General features: G+C 41.7%; 1 protein-coding gene across 1 annotated transcript in view; it reads right to left on the reverse strand.

The window, feature by feature from the left end:
• megf10 (multiple EGF-like-domains 10) overlaps positions 1-18,992 on the reverse strand; it is a 174,420-nt gene that overhangs the window by 84,295 nt on the left and 71,133 nt on the right. Inside the window, exons 6-7 of the mRNA XM_063049090.1 lie at positions 6,267-6,513; positions 5,053-5,173 (exon numbers count right to left, since the gene is read on the reverse strand). Coding sequence (XP_062905160.1) covers positions 5,053-5,173; positions 6,267-6,513 — 368 coding nt within the window. The remainder of the gene's footprint in view (positions 1-5,052; positions 5,174-6,266; positions 6,514-18,992) is intronic.

Genomic DNA, 18,992 nt, shown 5'->3' on the forward strand with positions numbered 1-18,992 from the left:
GATGGCAGAATATAGTATTAATGGTAAGACTCTTGATAGTGTGGAGGATCAGAGTGATCTTGGGGTCTGAGTCCAAAGGACACTCAAAGCCTGTGCACAGGTGGACTCTGGTGCATTGGCCTTCATTAATCGTGGGATTGAGTTTAAGATCCGAGAGGTAATGTTGCAGCTATATAGGACTCTGGTCAGACCCCACCTGGAGTACTGTGCTCAGTTCTGGTCGCCTCACTACAGGAAGGATGTGGATGAAGCATTGAAAGTAGTAAACGGCATTGAGTGGGGACTTTAATGTCCATCCCCTAGAGAGGATCAGCTGCACTACCGCTGACGAAGTTATTTGGATCCAAAAGTGCGTAACTGTCAAAGATGGCGCTGTTTTCATTTGTCAGTGAGGCAACCCGAGGGATGTAACCAACAACACAGTGCTGTTCCATCTGTGGCGGAAGTATTTATCTGCGACAGCCGTATTAGGGATGGCATTCCACAGCTCTTGCGCAGACAAGGTCCCATCTTAACAATGAGAACATGCTCTCAGATTGTGTGGTACTTTGCAGTAGATAGCCCCTGGAGAATGAGGATCACTTGCTTCCACACCAGTCCTGTTGGATCTGGGGAGCTTAATGGGGGCAATGCAGGAGGGGCAGAGAGTACTATCAGGGGCAGATGAGTGGGTAGTTTGTGAGGTGATGTATTTCTTCCATTGTTTATGCACAGGCAGAAGGTTCTGAATCTCATCCCAAAAACCTCATCTCCACTTTGGATATTCATGGCCAGAAGTTCCCGGAATCAGAAGGTTCATTCTAATTTTTAAAGGATTCTTTAAATCTTTTCCTCTATCCATCTTGTAATTTCTTGCCTTGAAGGAGATCAGAACAGGGAGGTCTCGGGACAAAACAGCTCATTGGAACTAAATGAGTGAAATTAGAACCTGAGATGTTGGCCTGAAAGAATTTGTAATATTGGTTTTCTTATTTTAACAATGGATTTGTAGGATGTTATGGAAACAGTGACGGTGCTCTCTCTCTCTCTCTCTCTACTTCCTTGAGATAACGGCTGTAGATAGTGCAGATCTCAGAAGAGGAGCAGAGATAATTGCTACCTAAACACAATGGGCTTTGTGCAAAGTTTGAGGTTCTGATCTTCAACTTCCTTTCCCTCAGATGAGCAAATGTTGGGCTGGCACATTGAAGATAATAGTGAATGTTTTCACTAAGAGGTGGCTTCCGAGAAGTGGGTGTGGTGTGGTGGAGGCTGTGTGTGGTTTTGTGTGACTCTGTCTATGTACTGTCTGTGTGTGTGGCTCTGTACACATGTGCATGTGTGTGTAGGGGACGGGATATTTGTGGGAGAGGTGTGCGTGTGTGGAGGTAGCTGTGTGTATGTACATTGTCTATTAATATCCATGTGATAGAGTCTATTCTCAGGTAGCCTTGGACCATTTTGCCATTGAACCAAGGTATTATACTGCTGTCCATATGCACCTGGTATGTAATAGCTCATGTAAAACTAGTCAGGTAAGGACATCTTTCCTTCCTTAATATGGAGCTAGAGGAGTGTTTATGATCAGTAAAGAACCTGAGCGTCTCTCTACTATCAGAGCCCAGGAGCTCAGATACTGACCATCCTGAGTGAAACACAATGGGCAGGAGGTGGCTAGCTCAAAGAATAAAGTAGTGAGCCAGCTTCCTCTAGAAGGGGAACATCATGTGCGTGGGGTGTGCTTTACTGTCAGGAATGCATGTATATAAATGAGATAGAACAAATCCAGCAGGACTGGGCATCCTGTGTGGAGAAGGATGCACCACCATGATCAGTAATTCAATGGCCCAGTTTATCTGCTGTTATAATCTGTTGCGGTTCTACAAGATGTGCAGTAGGGCATGTTGGCAACAGTACCATGCATACCTAAAAGTCGGCTTTCTTATTTCAACTGCAGACAATATCCTGGCAGCAAAGCTGAGGTTATCAGGGGTACACATCAAGACAGACATCAAATGCTGCTGGAAGCTAATCAAATCAGTGAAAGGTGCCTTTTGCTCTGCCCAGAACTTGGTGTTCCAGCACAGTGAAATGTCTGTAAGGGAATGCTGCCAGGCTGTAGGACTATGTGCTGAGGGATGCCATGAAGCTTGGTGCAACCAAGGCAAAAGCTCTGTGAAGAAGGAGCACAATTTCGGGATCTTCCACTATTCTAGATGGAGGGTGGAAATTAGCTGGGGAAGCCACTCAAGCATTGAGATAGTGCAGCACCCCAGGAGCCTCTCAAGTGGCAACTGTGCTATGTTTGTTTTTAAAATAAGGTAACACCACTGAATGTAAAGACCATGAATATAAAAGTTTGGCAGTGTTTCTTTTTTTTGCATACAGATTTTTATTATGAATAAAGTTTATCTTTGAAATATATAAAAAAAACAAAAAAAACAGCACTGCAAAACTAGTTCCAACTAAATTGCTCTGAACCATTTACATCACTATCTTGCAAAAATATATACAGTCTCAGAAAAACATGATAAAAAATCTGTCTGCTTTCAATCAGAATCAAAATAATAACAGGTGATGTTGGTTGTGCTGTTCAGCGTCTTTCACTTTCTCACAAATAACCCTGCTTACCAGTATCCAGTTCAGGTGCCCTAACTACATTGCAATCTATACGTACAGTGGATTCCGGTTAAATGTTTAACATCCTGTACATTTTGGCCCAATTAAGAGGCTGTGCCAATTAGCTGAAGTTTCATCGAAATAGTTAAAGAAGAATGTCATGGTCCCATCCATGAAGTCCGCATTCCGGTTCACGGTCCAGTCCATCGACCCTTGCTCCAGGTTTTCCTGTCTACCCTGTTTCTGTTCCTGTTGAGCACTAATTGAGGCAGCTGATTCTCGTTGGGGCTGGCTGCATAAATACCTCCAGAGAACAGGGCGTGGCTGCTGGATTGTTCTTGTCCTTACTCCTTGTATCCCTTCCCCTGCCTTCTGTTTCCTTGCCTGAAGCCCTGCCTTGTCTTGCCGGTAACTCTCGCCTTGCCTCGTCTGTAGTCTTGGAGCCACCCTGTACCTAGCTCCCTTCCTGTCCCTTGCCTCCGCCGGGTAAGTCAGGCCGTCTTGCAGTTACCCTATGGTTCGTTCTGTCCTTTCCTGCCCCTGCCTCCGTCGGGTAAGCCAGACCGTATTGCCATTACCCTGCGGTTGGTTCTGTCTCTTCCTGTCCCTTGCCTCCGTCAGGTGGAGTACCATGCCCCGCCCAGGAGGAGCTTCAAGACCCGAAGCCTCGGGCCTCGTCCCAAGCCAAGCTTCAAGACCCCAAGCCTCAAGTCTCAAGCCTCAAGTCTCTAGTCTCAAGTCTCTTGTCTCCAGCCTCGCCTCATGTCTCTGGTCACCAGCCTCGCCTCAGGTCTGAAGACTCCAGCCTCGTCCTGCCTGCAAGCCAAATCACGTCCTTGTCTAGTTCTGGGGTCCGAGCCAGAGGCAAGACCCAGGTTCTGGGTCCTTGTCCAGCCTCTGGCTCGGAGTCCAAGCCCGGGCTCCTAGCTCTCTTAAAAGTCCTGTTCCGGGTTTCCGCTTTTCACGTCCATGTCCTAGCCCTCACCCTGTATCCTGGTCCTGTCCCTAGTACTTCAGTGTCTGTGCCTTGCACTTGGGTCCATTCCCAGCCACCTCCTTATGACAAAGAAATAAAAAAGCCAAACTGAGCAACAATTTATGTATTTAAATGAAATACGGAAGAAATTTGAACACTATGAATACTACTACTGAAAATTGTATTAGTTCCTAGTAGTTATTGGCAGAGGAATTCATCCAGTGTATTCAACGAACAAAATCAGTGCAGATACTTGATGTATTTCATGGACTGCGTTCATACCATACTATCACAACAGCATCCTCCAAATCTTCATTTTCATTGTAACATTCAAGATGACTGTTGATACCTTCAAAATTCTTCATAGTTCCTAACTTGCTGAATAGTGAAATCAATTTATTTTCACTCTCGGACATTTCTGGCACTTCCAAGCCTGAAAGCTTGAAACCACCAGGAGCAAAACGGTTTGGAATTGTCTTACTGCCTATTTTTTGCCAAGTAATAGTGACAAAAACCTCTGCTTTTTTGAACTCAAATACACGCAATTGATGCTATTTTAAAATTGTTCTCTCTAAGCGTGGTGTAGCATCTAACAGCTGCACAAGTGTACGCAAATGATGCTCATTAGAACTTGATCAGCAACAGTCTCCAGCCCCAATTAAGTGGGATAGTGTCCCAAATAAATGAAGGGGATCCTGGCAATTTTCTCAGTCAGTTTTTGTTCTTTAAGAGTTGTCCCAAATAAGCAGCTGCCCCAGTTAACTGGAATCCACTGTATAAGGTGAATTGAGAGTGATTGTCATTGAACTGGAAGCACTTGAGTGAGTGTGGCATCAAGAGGGATACCCCCTGCTAGCTAGAACTAGATCACCCACAAAAGATGATAATTATGGGTGATGGAGGTCAATCTCTGGGAAAGGAATCTCATAAAGGAATTATGACTATTTTGTTAACATGATATAAGAACTGGCAGTTTACGTGCAGATATATAAATATATGAGCAGCACAACTAAGCTGCAGGGATAGTGTACAGGAACATCTACGATGAGAATGGATTAGACACTCCCAAGTCCAAATGGGAAACACCCAAGAAGGTAGTGGAGAATGACAGTGCTAAGATTCTGAGGGAATGCCAAAATTCAAACTGATAAGCAGGTACTGGCCAACCAAACAGACATAGTAATACTGGACAAGGAACAGAAGAAAACAATGAGTGCACTACTAGGAACAGCAAGGGTACTGTGCCGAACCCTGAAGTTCCCAAACCTCTGGTGGAGGACCTGAGATTGAAGGAAAAATTACACACTACCCATTATATATATTATATATTCACTATAAGAAGCTTTACATGGGTAATTTCAAGGTTACATGTTTTTCCAGAGGAATAACAAATTTTTTTGTGAGAAATAAAAGGGACTGTTCTGAACATACAAAATATGAATTGTTATTAATTCTACAGACAGAATATTATAGATTACCATCCATCCAGGAGGGCAGGCACATTCTCCTGTCACATGGTGACATACTCCTCCGTTCTGGCAAGGACATCGTTCCTCACACTGAGGTCCATGTTTACCAGGAGGACACAAATCCTCACAGCTAGAAAACAAACAAAAGAAAAATCAGAGAAATAAACAGACACTAACAGAAAGGACTTCAATTTCTATAGTGTCTTTTACAACTTCAGTCCATCCCAAGGTACTCTACAGCCTCCAAAGTGCTTTCTGAGCTGAAGTCATGGCAGTAACACAGGCAACATGGCAGCCATTTTGTACACAACCAGCTCCCACAATGCAATAATAACTAGATAATCTGTTTTTGAGTTACACACATACACACAGTAAATAGACATACATACACATACATACTGTATACACTCATGCACATAAAGAAACACACACTTCCTACTGTAATTTATAGTGTATTTTATGTGTTACACTGTACTGATGCTGCAAAACAACAGATTTCACAACATATTGTGATTCTGGGTTATTGTGCCTCTTCAAGATATGAATCGAATGATTTATTTACAATAATAAAAATTATTTATTTGATTCTGAAATGATAACCCAAAATAGTAGATGATCATGGTGAATCACATTCTTCTCAGTTAATTAAAATTTATTTTATATTTTTTTCTTTTGTCATGATTATAATTGAGTAGATTGTGGAGCAGATCATAGGAAAGGAAACTATTCTAGTCATGCTGCCCACAGTTCTCTTAATGGGACTGTGTATCTGGGATAATATGTAGCATTCTGTGCAATTCTTGCTTGATGTATACCTACAGCATGTAGCCAAGAAAGTCACATTGACATTCTGGAAATATCAAACACTTCATGTGCAGAACTGTGTTAGGTCATGCGCCCCAGATTACATGAAAAACTGCATTACTGTTAAAGAGGTAGCTAGCCTGGAGGCTTGACAATATGTTGTCCATTTAAAGTGCACCTAAATATCACACATTTCACAGAACTCTGAGCAAAGTAAAAATTGTTGCTCTGCCACAGAGAAAGGAACGAATACAGAACCTGGTTGAAGAGATCGTTTTTAATGGGTATTTTACAGGAGGAGACAGAGGTGTTTAGGATGGAATTTTAGACCTCAGTCACGGAAGCTGTTAACGTTATTCTGTTCCTCTTTCCCAAGAAAAGGTGAAACTTAGGAAGCACCTATCAGAATTTGTACTTACAATGCACCAGTGTATCCAGGGGAGCACTTGCATTCGCCAGTCATGTGGTCACAGGTTGCTCCATTCTGACACTGGCATTTCAGTTGGCACCCATTCCCATATGTCCCGGGGCTGCAGAGCTCCTCACACCTCCAGCCTTTGTAGCCCGGTGTGCAGAGACAGGCTCCAGTGATGGGATTGCACAGAGCTCCGTTCTTGCACTGACAGCGATTGTTGCAGTGGGGCCCCCAGTGCCTGCTGTCGCACGCTACAGTGTGACAGAGAGAATCAGCTGTTATACACAAATCAGAGGATGCAGAATCACAAAGACACTTCACACAGAACTTTTTAATAAGCTTAAATAAAGAAGCAAAATGTCAAAGCAGCATTAAAACCTCGAGTTATTGTCAATACAAAGTTCAACTTTCGATGGGTTAATCTTTATGATCATCACTATTTACAATTCTGTACGAGCAATTCTGTAAGTTTGCTTAAATTTCTTTGCTTCATGATTGTTTGTTCGCTAGTTGCACATAAAGGATCGAATACAGTTCTTTGACTCTTTATTAGAGTGATTGGCGGGCATGTCGTACACATACAGTATAACAAATCCGTTGTGGTCACCAGCAGCAGCAATTGGTTTAGTCTGAACTGGCCACTACAAATTCAAGTAAGCTTACTTACAATTTTCTGATAAACTTCAATTTAGATTCTCTTTTTGAAACACGAAAATGATACTTCCTAGACAAAGTTGACATATTGCTAAAGATATTGATTGATGTTTTTCACTGTTTTAAAATGACTCAATGCATAGTCACTATTTTAACATAGACCTCTGTGAAAATTGGCAGTTATATTTCCCTAGCTCAGAAAGAAAAACTGGCGAAAGCCTGATGGCAGCTTCTTCACATTTATTGTATAGATGATGCAGCAGAGAAAAAAGACCATTCATCCCCAATGCTCCCTGCTGAGCTTACATTCCAGAAAGGCCAGAATAAAGGGGTTGTAAACACCAGGAATTCTGCAGATGCTGGAAATTCAAGCAACACACATCAAAGTTGCTGGTGAACGCAGCAGGCCAGGCAGCATCTCGAGGAAGAGGTACAGTCGACGTTTCGGGCTGAGACCCTTCGTCAGGACTAACGGGGTTGTGCACTTTGCCAGAACAAATAGTAGGCAATACATAATGGCTAAACATTAAGAAACCAATAAACTTATTCCAAGTCAGAAAAATGATGGACTTAATTTACACATTGTGTAAACCTACGTGCACAACTGAGGGATTCTCCAAACTTCTACTACAGAAGAAGTGAATTCTACAGCTCTCATGTATAGAGTACACTGATCTTCTTAATACATTGTTTTGCTTCTTTCCACACCATTTTGGTATTTGATGGCACCTTTCCAGATTACGGTGACCATCAACACTATACTCATTAGGTAGCTTATTAGAATGATACCATTAAAACAACTTGGCATTAAGCTACAAAAAGAGATGGCAGTAATAAAACACAAACACGAGGAAATCTGCAGATGCTGGAATTTCAAGCAACACACATAAAAGTTGCTAGTGAACGCAGCAGGCCAGGCAGCATCTCTAGGAAGAGGTCCTGACGAAGGGTCTCGGCCCGAAACGTTGACTGTACCTCTTCCTAGAGATGCTGCCTGGCCTGCTGCGTTCACTAGCAATTTTTACGTGTGTTGCTGGCAGTAATAAAATATGGTTTTCAAGAGAGGCAGAGAAGTTCATTCAGGGAGAGAATTTAGCATCTTGGAAGCTGAGAATAAGGCTGCAGATGGTGGTGCAATTTACTCGTACTGAAATGACTCTAAACAAAGTCAGTCACGATATTTTGATTAGGGCAAAGGAAATTGATTATGATCCATCTTCTTAATTCTAGCCTGTGAATAACCTTTGCTGACATCCCTTCCTGCAACCAATCCTTGGTGTTTCCAAGGACTTTCCTTTATTTCTATCCATGACTTTCCTTTTATTTCTGATCTACCTGCTGCCCCTCAGCATTTTCATCCCAAGGCACAACACTCCATTTTCCTTGTCTACCTTGATGACACACCTATTCACATCACCTGACTCCTCAACACACTCCATGTTGTCAGAAACTCCATTCCCAAATTTCTGGCTCCAGCCCTCTCCTTGACAATTGTTTAAGAATAGCCTACCTGTTCATAGCATTGATGAACTTTAAACTACACAGCAACCCCAAGCTTGATCCCTGCCTAACACCTTCTGTTGCTGAAGACTTTGCCTATTCCTTTGATGCCTCCAGATTTAACTACTCCATCGTTGTACTGGCCAGTCCCTTGTCTTTTACCTGAAACTCTCTCAAAACATCACTGACCTGTTCTAGCTTTCTGAGTCTTGTATGTCCTACCAGTGTGAATTCCCAATTAAGCAAACAGTAATCTGCTGTTTTGCCCCCTCTCTTACTCTAAAGTCTGTAGTAACTGTAACCTTCCACAGTATTTGCATTCCTTTAAGACAGGCATCCCTGATTAATGTGGAGTGCCAGCTCTGCAATTCCTCTCTAAACCTCTCCACCACTTTCCTGGCATTCCTTAGATCCAAGTTCTTCCACCAGGCATCTAGTCATGCCTAAGCATCTCATGAGGTGCAGCGGCAATCTCTGTTGATCAAGCTCCCAGGAAGAACTTTGGGATGCTATAATTTGTAAATGTGAATGTATTAATGCAAGGTGTAATTGTTGAGGAAAGTAATAAGCAGGGTACCATGGATAATCTCCATCAACGAGCAGGTTACAGAAGCTCACAAGTCTTCAGCTCCAGAGCTCACTATTGACAAGAGCAGGCATTACTGACACACATTTAAGTTAGTACAAAGCTGTCCTTTTGCATTCATTAAATGATAAGCCACTTAAAAAGCCAACGTTAAATAAACGTTTAACAAATGTTAAAATTAACATATATGCAAGTGTGTCCCACAAACATGTGTTGACATGCATCATATCCAACCATGTTGCAGCTGAGAGTTGAAAGTGGGACACATTCCTTTGGAGACTTTTGCTGATGTAATAATCATGAGCTGAGGATCATGTGGCCAAAGAGAAGTAAAATAATTTTTTAGGTTTTTTTCCTCACTTATTAAAATTCATTTGTGGTCCTTTTGATCCTTAAGACCAACTTCAATTAACTCAGTGGAATGGCTCCCGAGGGCGAATTAGTCATTCCTCCAGATTGTTGAGAAGCCTTGTCTACGTCTTCAGGGTTCAACTTATTTACAGTATCAAATCATGTTGACTGCACAGCTGAGTTTCCTCAAGATCCCAAATATTTGGTCTTTCTCAGTATGACTATAGTTCAGATGTAATCCAATTGAGACTGGCTATTCTACAGGCACAATTGTGCTGTATTTCATCATTCAGTAATATTGTAAATATATTGCAACACACACACAACATGCTGGAGGAACTCAGCAGGCCAGGCAGCATCTATGGAAAAGAGTAAACAGTTGACATGACTGAGAAGGTAGGTCAAAAAGATGAGAAGGTAGGTCAAGAAGATGAGAAGGTAGGTCAAGAAGGTGAGAAGGTAGGTCAAGAAGGTGAGAAGGTAGGTCAAGAAGGTGAGAAGGTAGGTCAAAAAGATGAGAAGGTAGGTCAAAAAGGTCGGGGGAATGGATGAAGAAGTTACAAGGTGATAGATGAAACCAGGAGAGGAGGAAGGGTGAAGTAAAGGGCTGGGAAGCTAGTAGGTGAAAGAGCTAAAGGGCTGGAGAAGGGGAAACCTGATAGGAGAGGGCAGAAGACCATGGAAGAAAGGGAATGGGGAGGAGCACCAGTGGGGGCTGATGGACGGGTAAGGAAATGGTGAGAGAAGGAAACGGGAATGGGAGTGGTGAAGGAAATGGGGGCAATTACTGGAAAGTTTGAGAAACCAAAGTTCATACCATCAGTTTGGAAGCTACCCAGAAGGAATACAAGGTGTTGATTCTCCAGCCTGAGTATGAAACGTAAGAGTGCTGATGAGGAAGTTTTAAATGAATCTGAGACAAATTGAACCCGGCAGGTCAGCCTAAGGCCTCCTCTACTATTATACATGTTTATGACAACAAAGTAAAAAGTCAGCACAGACGATCATCATGAAGCAAGTGCCTTCATTTCACTCTGGTCTGGGGGAAAGGTTATAGGGCAGGGTAGGAGTACGGTTAACAAACTGAAGCCGGAATGCAAGTGAATGGCACCAGATTTCTCAAGGATGTATCAGTATAAGCAGGTACAGATTGTAAAGCAATTTGTGGCTTGAAGGTGAATAACCCAGGACTTTTTCAACCATTAGTGCCTGTGTTCAGAGAATCCAGGCACAAAGAGATAAAATTTTAAATCCCCACATCACAAATAAACATACTTGGTGGGATGGGAGGTGGTTAGGGTCTCGAGGCAAGTTTGAGGAAGCAGGATCTGCATGGGGCAAGGGACAAGGGACCACAGAACAATGAAAGTAAATAACTGGATACTAAAAAGTGGAGTAGTTATATCTGTGACTTACTTACAATTTCTTGTTTGATTGAACTTTGTATAGAAGGAGTCAATTTTAGAAAACCTAGCACATTTATTTTTCCTACATTTACACACTTAGTCCAGCGGTCATGGAGCATACGGATCCCTTCTTTGTAGAAGTGGTCCACAGCAGGGGTGATTGATAAGTTCGTGGCCTAAGGTAGAAGGAGATGAATTATACAGCTCTCATTACATGCATGTGCAGTTCAACTCTTTGAGTGAAAATGCAGAAAGTTTGAAGTTAATAACTCATCTCCTTCTACTTTAGGCCATGAACTTATCAATCACCCCTGCTGTGGACCACTTCTGGAGGTCCAAGACGCCGACTTCTACAAAGAAGGGATCCGTATGCTCCACGACCGCTGGACTAAGTGTGTAATTGTAGGAAAAACAAATGTGCTAGGTTTTCTAAAACGGACTCCTTCTACCTTAGGACACAAACTTATCAATCATCCCTTGTAAATATAGATAAAGAAGGAGACAATTTTGGCCCTCGAGCTTTCAATTCAATTGTGGCTTATCTGTGACCCATCCTTTAATGGTTTTAGCTCAAAAAAATCTGTCAATCTCAGACTTAACATTAACAATTGACTCAACATAATCTCTAACATGTGGTAATTTCTAATACCCAGTTCACATAAAAATGTTTCTTAACCTCATTCCTGGAAAGATCTGGCTCCAATGTCTACACTGTGGCCCAGTCATCGACTCTCCAACCAGAAGAATTCATTTCTCCGCAGCCACATTATCAATACCGTAAACATTTGAAAAATCACCCCTTACCCTTCCAGTGAATGACTCCAATGCACAATATGTTTTCAATCAATAAAGTTCGGGTAAAACTGTTTTGAGACCACTGGATACTGTGATTCACACTGACTTTTGTAAATTATAATGTGTACACATCTGCAGTTTGATGAAACACTTACCGATGAGGGGCTGGACAATGTGTCTATTGTTAAGAATGTCACGAACAGTGCAGAAATTGGTCGTTTCCTCATCTTACAGTCAGTAGGTTATGAGATTAAGTGCCAATCCCAAACAAAACACATGCTGAGGAAATGCTGTACTGTTACAGGTGCTTTCAGGGGAAATGGCACAGCGGTACCCAGCTGGTAAAGCCACCGCCTCACCATGCTACAGACATGAGTTCACTCCTGACCCTGAATGCTCTCTGAGTGAAGCTTCCATGGCTCCCCACAGCCACATAGTAAATTGATATATTATTGCCTCTTGTACTGAAGTACAGTGCAAAACGTTTGCATACCATCCACACAGACCATTTCATCACATCAGTTCATTGAGGTAGTACAAGGGAAAACAGTAACAGAATACATAATAAAATCCAAAGTACATTTATTATCAAAGTATATATGCAGTATACAACCTCGAGGTTCGTATTTCCACAGACAGCCATGAAATAAAGAAACACCATGGAACCAGTTCAAAGAAAATATCAAACACCCAAAGCACAAACTGGAAAAGAAAGTGTTCCAGTTATAGAGGAAATTTGGTGCAGGCAGTGCGAGGCCATAATGAGGTAGTTTGCAAGATAAAGTGTTCATCTTATTGTTCAAGGGGAACATACAATAGCCTTGCAACAGTGGGATAGTAGCCGTCCCCCAGTCTGTTGGCACATGCTTTCAGGCTTTTGTAGCTTCTGCCCAATGGGCTGGGGAAGAAGAGATAATTAGGAGTGGGTGAGGCCTTTGATTACATTGGCTGCTTTACCGAGGCAGCAGGAAGTGCAGTCTCAGGTAGAATAGTTGCCATACCAACCTATGATGCATCCAAATAGAGGATCTATAAAAAAAGTGGTGAGGGTCAAAGGGCACATGCCAAATTTCCTTAGCCTCCTGAGGAAGTAAAGGCGCTGGGTGCAGTTTCTTGACCATTGCAGAAATATATTTGGACTAGGACCAACCATATAGATGCAATGGTTGGCTGTTAGTGATGTCCATTCTGAGGATCTTGAAGCTCTCAACCTCAACACCACTCCTCTTTCTGAAGCCAATGACCAGCTCTTACTTTGCAGATATTGAGGAAAAGGTTGCTGTCACTAGGCTTGCTATCTCTTTCCTGTATGCTAACTCACCATCATGCAGGACTCAGCCCACTCTAATGGTGCTACCTTCAAATTTGTCGATGAAGCTGGAGCAGAATCTGCCGCACTGTCATGAGTGTACAAGGAGTAGAGAAGGAGTTCAAGGACAAAGCCTTGTGGAACACCAGTTTTGCGGTGGAGGTGTTGCTACCTATACTTTTCTCCATGGCTCCAGTTTGTTCCCAGATCTCAAGGACATGCTAACTGGTTGGTTACTTGACCACTGTAAACTGCCACTTGAGGAGTAGATCAGGGGTGAGATGCGGAGGATTGATAAGAATGTGGAAGAAATAAAAAAGTGTTGGTTGTTGTAGGATTAGTGTAAATGAGTATGTGCTAGTCAGCTTTGCCTCAGTGGGTTAAGGAGCCTGTATGTATGCTGTACATCTCCATGTCTTTTACTTGTTGGGTGAAACATTCAGCTGAGTCTCCATCAGCTCTCTCAACTGAACTTAAAAGATGCCATAGTGCTACCGACAGTGGCTAGTGACAGAAGAGATTGCAGATGCTGGAATCTGAAGCAAACAAAAATGAACTGCTGAAGAACTCAGTAAATCAAGCTGCATCTGTGGAAACAAAGAGTTGATCAACCTCTCAGGTCAAGACCTGATATCAGGACCGTTGTGATGGGTGTCTGAGGGGCAATTTATACTCTTCAATCAACATGGCTGAAACAGATAATAAACATGAGAAAGTCTGCAGGAACTCAACAGGTCAGGCATGAATATGGAAATGAATAAGCAGTTGACATTTCAGGCTGAGACCTTTCATCAGACTGAAAAGAGAGACGGAAGACGCCAGAATAAAAGGTGGGGGGGGGGTGGGAAGGGAATGAGGCTAGCTGGAAGATCAGGTGGGTAGGAAAGGTAAAGGGCTGGAGAGGAAGGAAGGACTCTGATAAAAGAGGTGTGTGGACCCTAGGAGAAAGGGAAAGAGGAGGGACCCTGGCGGAAGAGATAGGCAGGTTAGAAGTAAAAGGTCAGAGTGGGGAATGGAGGAAGAGAGGAGGGGGAGGGAAATTTATTTATTTATTATTTTTTAAAATTTTATTTGTATTCCACCTGCTGTGCAAAAACTGACTACCACGTTTCATACACAATGAGACTACACCTCAAAAACCCTTCAGCAACTGTGCAAAGCTACATTGGCAAAATTGGAGCCTATGACACACGCTACAGGACCACAAGTCAATCTCTCACTGCACTCGGTTGAGAAGTCAGCAAGCTGTCCCATCATATCTTGTCACAACCACTTGCAAGTCATCTTCTAATGACTGGCAGTTGCATGAAGCAGTTTATTGTAAACCTAGATTAACTGTCTCTCTGTTTTCAATTTGACAAGCTTCAAAAATATACACAGCATTTATTTTCTGACTTCTAGCCCAGGGTGAGCACAGCAGTTGCACAGGGAGATGAGTTCAGAATGTGAAGAGGGGAGGATGGGGTTTATGTAATGTTTATCTACATTAAAATGCTGTGTTATATGAGCAGAAACATGACTTATTAGTTAACAAATGTGTCATTTCATTGAATTGGATATACCCATTTTCATAACTGCTCAAAGTTTGTCCACAGTAATCAAACTAAATGCTAAAAGCTAGTGACTGTTTACAGATTGCTGCTAGAGAGCTATACTAATTAAATCAATTAATTTGCATTTGTGCCTTTGCAAGCAGTTTGCATTGGCAAACTATAAACTATTATCTAACTTGTACTTTAACTTGTAAGTGATTACATTTAATTCAAGACATTCAACACTACACAAATGGTAAATTAAATCACTGTGGGAAAAACTATATTCAGAGGAATAAAGCATTCTTCATGTATTCTAATAACATTTTCAGATCTCTAATACAACACAGAGTTAACTTTAAAAGAGAGAGTTGATAAGAAAATGATGCACTGTCTTTCTATATTCAGCAACACTCTAATTATGTAGAGTGAACTGTCAACATGCATCCACACCCCGAGCAACGTTCTTCGAAAATTAGCCTCCACCCGATCTCGTAATAGCAACACCATCCCACCATAAATCCGATTAACAATCTGCTCCAAGTACATACTGATGAGGCCCAAACCCTTCATTCAAATACTTTTTCCCCAATCATGTAGAAAGAAAATATGGTCTGTCACAGTTCTGCATAACCTTTAGCTTGCAAAGCCATTCCATCAATTACCTTTTCTCAGACACATTACCATGATCTTTCATTTTGTGTACTGTCTTTAAAATTATAGAACATTCTGAAATGTTCACAGGAGCATTATCAGATTAAATCTGAAACTGAGCCACATAAAATGTCAGGTCAAGTTTGGATTAGGGGTATTAGGGACAAAGAAATAGGTGTTATGAAGGTAGGCGAGTAAGTTAAAGAAGCTGACAAGTTTTAGAGAGTCTAGAGTCTGTACTAGATAGCTGGATACATGGTCATCAATTGAGAAGCAGTATCAAAGATACGTTAGGATTAAAACTAGAGATGTGTAGAGCTCAAACAAGAGAAAAACTTCAGATGTTGGAAATCCAAACAACACACACAAAATGCTGGAGGAACTCAGCAGGCCAGGCAGGACTAGGGTCTTGGCCCGAAATGTCGACTGTACAGTTTTCCATTGATGCTGTCTGGCCTGCTGAGTTCCTCCAGCATTTTGTGTGTGAAGTGTAAAGCTCATTAGAATCACAGATTTTGGGGCAGTACAGGAAGCTTGAAGTCTGAATCTTAATGAATCAAAGGAATCTAGCATCTGGAATGTGAACACAAGGACAATTATCTATTTTAAAAAATGGTTTTGACTGAGAAAGGACTGAATGTGTCAGAATACTGCATTGGGCTAGATTATGGAGTTCATGAGCCATTGAAGAGTGGACTCAGTGTGGTTAGCATGTTGATTTCTGTATCTGTACATTGAAGTGTGGATGCAAGGAAAGTTCAAGTAAACTTATTATCAAAGAACATATATGCACTTCACCTTTTTCTAGCAGGCATTTTCAGTGAATACAAAGAAACACAATAGAATCAACGAAAAACTGCACACAACAAACAACACGCGGAAGACACCCAACGGCAAACACAAAATGAAAAAGAAAACAAATAATAAGTAAATAAGTATTGAGAATGAGCTGGATCTGGCCTATCTGAACTTCTGCTCTGCAGTTGCCTCATCCCCAGGGAGGACAAACCTCCTGAGCCAAATTTTATCCCAGGGGTTACTGGCATGTTGCAATGCTGTGGACAAGAGCTCACTTTACCAATACCGTCATTTTATTGGGGTCACAAGTCCATAGCCAAAAAGGGCAAGCTCAAGGAGTTCACCTTTATTTTTACTTCAATGTTTTTAAAGAATTACAAGATATTTCTTTCATTAGATCACTTAATATCTTCTTAAACAGATTCCAGGTGTTCTTTATCAGGTGTCACTTAAAAGCAGTTCAAAGGCTTTTAGAAACTACAAATGTTAAAAGCTCAGAGAGACCTGGAGCTGGGTGTTAGGAACCATCATCTGATGTTGGTCACAGTCCAGCCACTGAACAAGATAGCTGCATTAACCAAGGGTGGAGGACAATTGGAACCATGGGGTTGCAAATAATAAACACCTCGGCATCAGGAGAGCGACAAGGACAATTTGTTTTCGCCATACATTATAAATCTATTCACAGATAATGTCTAGATTTCTGAAATTTATTAAATCACATTATGTAAAAGTTATGTTACATTAAGTCAAAGTTCACGTGTCTGTCCTTGTCTTATAATATACTAGGCTGATGCTGCAGAAAGATAAATGTCATGATGTGAATACCCTGTGTTTATCTACCTATGACAACAACAATAAACTTACACTTGAGGTGAATACTTATCTCTTTCCTTCTACTGAGCTATATTATAGTGCACATTCAAACCCACTCAAAAACTTTTCCAAAATTGACTTTATGTGCTCTTGTAAACCTAGTTCTATCTTCTCTTTTTTTTTTGCAAAGGGAGTGTTAACAAAACCAGGAAATTTGCAATGGTTATTCTAATGAGCCTCAAGATTGAAAGTCTATCCTTCCTAATTTGCTTTTCTCCAGTTCAAATTTCAATCATCACTTAGTAGTGCATTGCCATTGTGCAAATTTCATTTCTTTATTCCTTCATGCAAGGTTGGTGATGCTGACAAGGCCAAGACAAGTTTTACGTCCCCAGAGTGTGAAACTTGTTGGTTTGAATGGCAAGCAGGTGATTAGCTTAACAGAAAGAATGTTGCAACACAGGCAATAAATCTACACAAGATTATTAAACTAAACTACTTCACACACATAAATTTAAGGTAATAAAACGGATCCTTTGCCATAACCAGAGAAAATAGAGAGGCTATATTTGTGCTTCATCTAAATGAGAAAGCACTTCTGCTAAACTAACACTCCCTCAGAAATGCATCAGCCATATTACGTAGTGCAAAAATCTATTCAAGTTTCCAGTGACACAGGAATTCAGTAGTGTGCAACCCAGAGGATCCCAGCTGACACATCATGCCTAAAACTGCTCCACCTACGTGACAGGGCTTTACCTTTATACAGGCCTTCCCTGTACAATGAAGGAGTTCCATTTTTGCAGATGCTTTTTATGTCAATAAGTGAACTGTCCCAAAGTCAGATCACATGACATGGTAGTTACACTCAGTGGCCACGTTAGGCACCTCATGAAGTGGCCACTTTATTAGGTACCTAATAAAATAGCGGACCGCACAAACCAATTTACATCAGTGGTGCGCAAGTGGAACAGGTCAAAAGCTTTAAGTTCCTTGGGGTCAATATCACAAATGACCTGATTTGGTCCAACCAAGCAGAGTTCACTGCCAAGAAGGCCCACCATCGCCTTTACTTCCTGAGAAGACTAAAGAAATTTGGCCTGTCCCCTAAAACCCTCACTAATTTTTATAGGTGCACCGTAGAAAGCATTCTTCTAGGGTGCATCACAACCTGGTATGGAAGTTGTTCTGTCCAAGACCGAAAGAAGCTGCAGAAGATCGCGAACACGGCGCAGAACATCACACAAACCAATCTTCTGTCCTTGGACTCACTTTACACCGCACGCTGTCAGAGCAGTGCTGCCAGGATAATCAAGGACACGACCCACCCAGCCAACACACTTTTCATCCCTCTTCCCTCCGGGAGAAGGTTCAGGAGCTTGAAGACTCGTACGGCCAGATTTGGGAACAGCTTCTTTCCAACTGTGATAAGACTGCTGAACGGATCCTGACCTGGATCTAGGCCACACCCTCCAACTATCCGGACCTGCCTCTCGGTTTCTTTGCACTACCTTACTTTCCATTTTTCTATTTTCTATTTATGATTTATAATTTAAATTTTTAATATTTACTAATTTTAACTATTTTTAATATTTAATATTTGTAATCCAGGGAGTGTGAAGCGCAGAATCAAATATCACTGTGATGATTGTACGTTCTAGTATCAATTGTTTGGCGACAATAAAGTATAAAGTATAAATGGCTACAGAGTGTATGTTCATGGTCTTCTGCTGCCGTAGCCCATCCCTTTAAGGTCTAAAGTGTTGTACATTCAGAGGTGTTCCTCTGCACACCACTGCTGTAACATGTAGTTATTTGAATTACTGTCTCCTTCCTATCAGCTTGAACCAGTCTGGCCATTCCCCTCTGACCTCTTTCACTAACAAGGCATTTTCGCCCACAGAACTGCCACTCACTGGATGTTTTCTTTGTTTCTCACACCATTCTCTGTAAGCTCTAGAGACTTGTGCTTGAAATTAGATTATGAGAACACTCAGTCCTCGTTTATCGTCATTTAGAAATGCATACATGCATTAAGAAATGATACAATGTTCCTCCAGAGTGATATCACAGTAAAAAGGACAAACCAAAGACTAACACTGACAGAACCACATACAGTAATTATAACACATAGTTACAGCAGTGCAAAACAATACCATAATTTGAAAAAGAACAGACCATGGGCACGGTTAAAAAAAAGTCTCAAGTCCCGATCGACTCCCGAGTCCCCGATAGAAGGCGGCAAAAGGGAGAAACTCCCTGCCATAAAACTCCAAGGCACCGACAACTGCCGATGCCTTGGAAGCAGCCGACCACAGCCGACACCGGG

Source organism: Mobula hypostoma, chromosome 5 (assembly GCF_963921235.1).
Source record: "Mobula hypostoma chromosome 5, sMobHyp1.1, whole genome shotgun sequence".
In the NCBI taxonomy this organism is placed as follows: domain Eukaryota; kingdom Metazoa; phylum Chordata; class Chondrichthyes; order Myliobatiformes; family Myliobatidae; genus Mobula; species Mobula hypostoma.